The sequence below is a fragment of the Mesitornis unicolor genome, unplaced genomic scaffold (genome assembly GCF_000695765.1).
Source record: "Mesitornis unicolor isolate BGI_N332 unplaced genomic scaffold, ASM69576v1 scaffold7900, whole genome shotgun sequence".
Lineage (NCBI taxonomy): Eukaryota > Metazoa > Chordata > Aves > Mesitornithiformes > Mesitornithidae > Mesitornis > Mesitornis unicolor.
Window position 1 is genome coordinate 2,036 of NW_010157521.1, and position 7,055 is coordinate 9,090.

At 37.6% G+C, this 7,055-nt stretch overlaps 1 protein-coding gene across 1 annotated transcript in view; it reads right to left on the reverse strand.

Moving 5' to 3' along the window:
- Positions 1 to 346: 346 nt before the first annotated feature.
- BTBD9 (BTB (POZ) domain containing 9) overlaps positions 347 to 7,055 on the reverse strand; it is a 92,859-nt gene continuing 86,150 nt past the window's right edge. The window contains exon 9 of the mRNA XM_010180333.1: positions 347 to 458. Within this exon, the coding sequence (XP_010178635.1) occupies positions 347 to 458 (112 nt within the window). The remainder of the gene's footprint in view (positions 459 to 7,055) is intronic.

Below are 7,055 nucleotides of genomic sequence, written 5' to 3' on the forward strand. Positions count from 1 at the left end.
CATGAACACGTGAACTTCCAAGAAATGTGGTTTCCCTTTCAGTGATCACAAGGGTATGGTAGGCAGGCTGTTTCTGAGAATGAACAATCAAACTGATTGTTTGAAGATCCAGTACTGATGTGACTCTTCAGAACTTGATTCTGGTTTGAAAGCCTAGAGATTCAGCCACACTAGAAGCTGTTACCTCCTAAAGTTGTATTTACAGGGGACTAGAGTTAGAAATCTACAGGGTATGTAATCAGCATTCTTTTCACAGCCAAAAATTCATCTAATTAAGTACTGAACAAAAGAATAAAACCCCCTATTCCAATTTCAACTTTGTGCAAATAAATGGAAAAAATTAAACTCACTTGCAGGAAATTTTTGTGCGATCAGCCACCATTGTCCACTGCTGCTGATTCGTTGAAACCTCAATGTAGTAGCTGTAGCTCCGATCATCACAGTCCCAAAGTAGCAACCTAAGTATGAAGAAGTAGTTGAGTGATAAGTAAAATAAACATTAAACGAAGCTGCTTAAGTTTTTCAGTCCTTTATTTCCTCCTCCTAATCCTCTATAAATACAGCTATTTCTTTTGGACTGTGCCTCTGACACTCAAGAAAGTCTTTACTGTTGCTATCATCTCAAACTTGAGTGTCTCTATTCTTATTGTCCTAAGGCCAGTAACATACTTACAGGCTTATAATAACCATCTTACTAACATTAATCTATTACATTAATTCAATTACTTTTAATTTATTTGAAAGTAAATAAAAGAACTAATTTATTCAGCAAGTGACATTGCCTGCTTTAAACCTGAATCAAAGATCTGTTTGGAAAGGTCAGGTTAAGAAGGGAAAGAAAAAAAGATTCTGGTGATTAAGAAGATTACACTTTCTTAATTGTATTTAAAAAAAAAATCAGAAATATTTAAAAAAGGCAAGTAGGAAAATGAGAATTCCCAGTCCTTGTTCATCATAATGAGGAAAAAGGCACTGGAGAGTCAACCAAATTGCTAGAAAGAAAAAGGAAAGCAAAAACCATAAAGAATTCTATCCAGCATGTTTGTGGAACAATATGGAGCATCTGCTTTTCCAGTGAAGCGTCTGCAAATGACAAGATGGTATTTACACAACTTAAATGGGCAACAGACTGGCCAGGACAGAGGCATGCCCTTCTGCGATTTCTTCTTTAGAAGCAGTTAAATGCTGACCATATATTGATTAATAGATGTGGTTTTGCCTACATTTTATGTGAAGCCCTTGGCTAGCATCATTTCACTCATTAGCAGAGCACACTTTAGAAAAACTAACTGCTGTTTTCATATAAACTCAATGGCAAATGTAGTATCAAAAACCAAATTTTCAAAAATCTTTTCTGTTTGAGTTAGAGGTGACTGGAGGCACACCCAGCATGCTGCACTTATCACTCTCTAAAATAATGCTCTCTTGTCAATCTACTCAAAGTTTTTGAATTGCAATACTCTAAGGGAACAATCTGCATTATATCTGTCACGGAAAATGATGTTTTGCTGATTTTGTTTTTGTTAAAACTCTTATTCTCTGAACCCATATTCAATACCAATGGAAAATAAACACTCTACTGCAATATATTGGCTGTTACCAACTGCTGCTGTCTCTTGACCCTCTGGGTTCTTGTCAAAGTTAGCTAATGCTTACTAGAATTACTGCTTAAATCTATTTCCTTCAGAAGCAAGTGAACCAGCTGCAGACAAATAACCAAAGCACAACTAGCTATCCAAAACAGCTATAACTGACCTGATGACCTAAATGAGAATAACTATGGCCACATGCAGAAACAGAGAAGTGTGAAAGTGAGGTAAGCCAGCTAACACGGGCTCTTTCTCCAGCTGCAAGGAAGAACTTCCACAGATCCACATTTTTCAAAGTGCAACAGATAAGGATCCACTGACTGCCACTGAAAATAGCCAAGACATATATAAAAAAAGGAACTTGTGTCACACTACAGACTTTCCCAGGAACACAGTTTCAAGCTGCCTCTCTTTAATCGCCTTTCAGAAGAGTCCGCAAGTTTTACATTAATAATTTCTTTCTTCCAGCTGAGAAAGTCTTCCTTGCTTTCAGTTGCTACCTCTGCTGAGAGGAATGTAACTACCAAAATTATTGCTCACTTTTAACTTTTAAAAAACAATACTATTAGAGCAGGAAAAATTACCCAGCCAGCTGCTAAACGCAGAATCCTTCCTCTTACAGAGAGAGACTGTCCCAGGCAGAAGCTGGACCAATTTTGGAATTTGGTTCTTAAGGATACGTGTCTATCTTTGCCCTATAAAGCAATGCTATTACCCTCTTTTCCAAACAATCCAGTTTAGCTCTTTCTTTTCAGGTTTTGGATTCCCAGCATTCAAAGTGGAATTGGGTCTAGCGGACAAGCAGATTTAAAATAAACTCCCTAGGTGTTCTCAATTGAACCCAGCTCATTAATATTATCAAAAAGAATACGCTATCAAAAATAGCTTTAAGAAGTTGAAATAAAACACTTTTAACAGAAGCCTTTTAGCACATATTAATACTGTCTATTTGTGAATTAATAAATTCAGAGCTGACAGGAAAATACAAAAATATATGCCTGTGGCATCATGAAAGACAAAAAATAAACCCCTCAAAACAACCCACAATAAAAACAACCAACTCCAACCCAACTCTCCCCTTGCTTCATCAGATCCTCCCCATTTTGCTTTTCTATAGCCTGAAGGTCTCTAACTACTGAATAGACTGAATGAAGTGCATTTTCTGTAATAAAAAAATAAAATAAAATAAAAGAGTGCATGGATTAAAATCCTGGATTTGGTAACTACTACTAACAGATCCTGAACTGATTTAACATCTATATTTAAACAAAGTCTTCTAAATGATCAAAAGAGGGTAAAGCAAAAACACACATAAATTTGCGGGTTTTTTTAAAGGCTATTAAAATGTAGCTAATTATGCTTTTCAGTAGGATCCTTTTCATCATGGGGGCTCAGTGTTGTTTCCTTGATCCATGTTTTCAAAGCTATGATCAAGAGTTTCAGTATCAGAAGCACACTAGTGATTGCAATTTCAACTAACAATGCTGTAATTAAAACACAACTGGCTTGGCTTTAGAGCGAAAGGCTAACAGGACATATGTGTTCCTTCTAAGCTTCCAAAACAACCTAGCCCAAATCAAATAGGTTTAAAAAGCATATGGTTTGGAATTATTATAAACCAAACAATAAGTGAATTAAAGTTGGCAGAATCTTTCCCAGAGTGACTTAGCATGAATACTAAATGTAGATTTTTGTTTCTTTGGGACTTGTAAAAGAAAATAAAAAGTTCTTTCCTCATCTCCCTGCAGTAGCTTTTTTAGGGGAGACTGGGGAGGGAGACTGACGACAGAACCTATTCAGATTTTATTCTGCATAAAACGCCTTTCTATATAAGCAGCAGAAATTTTCAGGTGATTACATGAATATTCACCAGTGCACGCTGGGCACAAGGGCCAATTTTTATGCCAGGTACAGTAATCTTTGAAACACATTCCAGGCAAACTACCAGCCTAAACTTTTATAGAAAAGCTATGTTTTGCTAAGATGGAGATTAAATGACAGGAAGAAGAATACTCCACTTATTTGTTTTATAGCAAAACTGCCCATGTTCCTAGAATTTTCCATGTTAGAATAAAAAGCTAAATTAGCTCTAATCAGTAAATCCCTCAGGATTGAGAAGGAAAAGCGGAATGAAGCTTTGTCCAGCTCACTCTCTGCAACACTATGAAATGTAAACATCTCTCTGATATGCCATCTCCTTGGGTATCTAAAGTCTAAGCCTGTTAATTTAATATGGTACTGTTATTTACATCACATGTTGAAAATGCCTCATTTTATAAAATAAAAGCTTTTCAATATAAAAATAGAAATAAAATTTCATATTACAGGTGTGGGAAACTGATTATACTGACTATCTCTTTCTTACATCAAAAGATGCTGCAGTACTTTATCAGTGTTTCCCTAAATGTCATGTGTTTCCCTGTGATTGACTGTTCTGCCTTTATATGAGCATTTTGTGCTGTCTCTGCTTGCTTTTTATTCCTAGATTTCTGAAAAAAAAGATTGTCACTGTCTAGGTCACACTGCTGTACAACTACATATGCTCACGTTAGCAGAATACCAAACAATAATATTCATGCACCCAACAGGATGATACCCACTTCCTGAATACTGTAAATCCGTAGTTACCACACACAGCATAAGTATTTGATAGTACTGTGTTTATAAACTACTTTCATACTTATAGAAAGCCCAAAGACAGAAATTAAAACATGAGGTAGTGACACTTGCTGGAATATGGGGAAAAAGAAAAAAAAAAAAATCAAAACATGACGGAAAGAGTTTTTTTAATACAATTGTCTTTGAGTTTTTGCCTCCAGTTTTCTAGAATTCCCTTTCAGTTTCTGCAGATATTTATGATTCAGCAGTTATCTTGCAGGAAACCAATCTTTCTTGATGACCCTACACAAAGGAGACAAAATTCCTGCATATTTGCTATGTGCTTATATGATCATTTATTCTGAGTTACGATTTCTCTCTCAAGTCAGTCAAGACAATGAGCTGGAAAGAAAGAAAAACTTCGTAAGCAGAAGTAGTATGGAAAATTAGAAAGCATAAGAGATGCATATGATGATGGTATAAGCAAACATAAAACATATGAAAGCTAACTGATATTGTTTGTTAATTTAAGAATTACTCTGAATATGAAAAGTAAAACAGCTGGCTATTAGTAATGTTAGTAATAAAGTCTTCTAATAGATTACACCAGGATAAGTGGTTAATCTGTTTTCACAAAGATGGAAAATATCTCTATTTATTTTAACCCGAAAACCATTACGATACAGAAGAATTCTGTCTCCTTCCAACATATACACTGTAACAAATCCTGTTCTTTTTTTTAACCCTCTACCTTTTTTTTTTTGAAATTCAGAGAAAAAAACAAAACAAACAAAAACCTATGAAGTTAGCAGTAAAAGACTGTAGCATAATAGTATTACATTTCTATTCCAGATAAATTCAGGGAGAGATAGAGAGCTATTGTGATACAGCAGCCTTTTTAATATTAAAGGTTTAGCCATTTAAAAGTTAAATCGTGTTTACTATGTTATACATACCAATTGCCATCTTTTTGTTCCTACTTAAATATAATAGTTTTTGTGCCATTCATAAGGGCATTTTCAGAGAGGAAAAATAGAAAGGTTATTTCATGCTCAGACAGGCAACAATGTGGAAAAACTACCTAACGTAACATTTTTATCTGTTAACTGTTTCAAGTATCTTGTAAGCTGTTCCAAGTAGGAGTTTTAAAAAAAACAATAAACTTCTTAAATAAAAAAGTTTTAATTTCTATAATCTAAAAGACTATATTTAGTTAGAACTATTTCAAAATAAAATCATAGAATAGTTTGGGTTGGAAAGAACCTTTAAAGGTCATCTAGTCCAACACCCGTGTTTTCCAGGTCTTTTCTACTAAAAAACACCATTGAGCAAAGATTATAATTACATCTGTTTCCCAATTTCTAAGTAAATCTTGATGTGGAAGTCAAGAGCTCCAAATTTATATACAAACACTCAAAGAAGCATTTGATATTAAAAAGTCTCAACATGGTCTCTCATAGCATCCCTGTATCCACCTTGGGATGTTACAGTTTAGATGGGAAGGCGGCAACATGGGTAAAAATTAGCTACATTGTTTCGTCCACAGAATCACAGCATAGTAGTGATTGGAAGGGACCTCTGGAGATCATCCAGTCCAAACCCTTGACAGAGCAGGATCACCCAGAGAAGATCACACAGGAAGGCGTCCAGGCAGGTTTTGAATGTCTCCAGAAAAGGAGACTCCACAACCTCTCTGGGCAGCCTGGTCCAGTGCTCTGGTACCCTCACAGTAAAGAAGTTTTCCCTTATGTTTAGGTTGAACCTCCTGTGTTCCAGTTTGTGACCATTTCCCCTTGTCCTGTCGCTGGGCACAACTGAGAAGAGTCTGGTCCCATCCCCCTGACACATACCGCTTAGATATTTATAAGCATTAATGAGATCCCCCCTCAGTCTCCTCTTCTCCAGGCTAAACAGACCCAGCTCTCTCAGGCTTTCCTCTTACAGAAGATGCTCCACTCCCCTCATCATCTCAGTGGCTGACTCTCTCCAGTAGTTCCTTGTTCTTCTTGAATCGGGAAGACCAAAATTAGATGCAGTACTCCAGACATGGCCTCACCAGGGCAGAGTAGAGCGGGAGGAGAACCTCCCTTGACCTACTGACCACAGTCTTCTCAATGCATCCCAGGATGCTACTGGCCTTCTTGGCCACAAGGGCACATTGCTGGCTCATGGTCAGCCTGCTGTCCACCAGGACTCCCATGTCCTTTTCCCCTGAGCTGCCCTCCAGCAGGTCAGCCACCATCTTGTACAGGTACAAGGGGATGCTCTTCCCCAGATGCAGTACCCTACACTTGCCCTTGTAGAATTCCATTAATTTCCTCCTTGCCCAACTCTCCAGCCTGTCCAGGTCACGCTGAATGGCAGCACAGCCTTCTGGTGTGTCCGGTGTGCAGTTCAACAGGTAGTGGTTAACAGTTCATCATCCACACAGAGACTAGATTCAAGAGGAGCTCCTCTAGAGTCTACTCAGGGACATATCCTATTTATATCTTTATCAGCAACCTGGACAAGGAGATGGAATGAGCCCTCATCAAGCTTGGAGATGACAGCAAACTGTGGGGTGCAATTGACACACTCCAGAGTATGGCTGCTGTTCAGGAGGACTGATTGCCTGCCTCTAGGAAGATCAAGGGCACGGACAAAAAATAATCTCATTAAATTCAGCAATATCAAAAGCAAAATTCTGTACCTCATACAGACTAATCCACTGCAGTAGTAAATGCTACAGTCTGACTGGCTATGCTGAAAAGGACATGGGAGTCATATTGAACAGAAGATGCCATTAGTTGCTCCTGTGTCTTCTCAGCAATGAAGGCTAGCAGCATACGGAGCTGCAGCAACAGGAACTGAGCCAGCAGAACAAGGGAA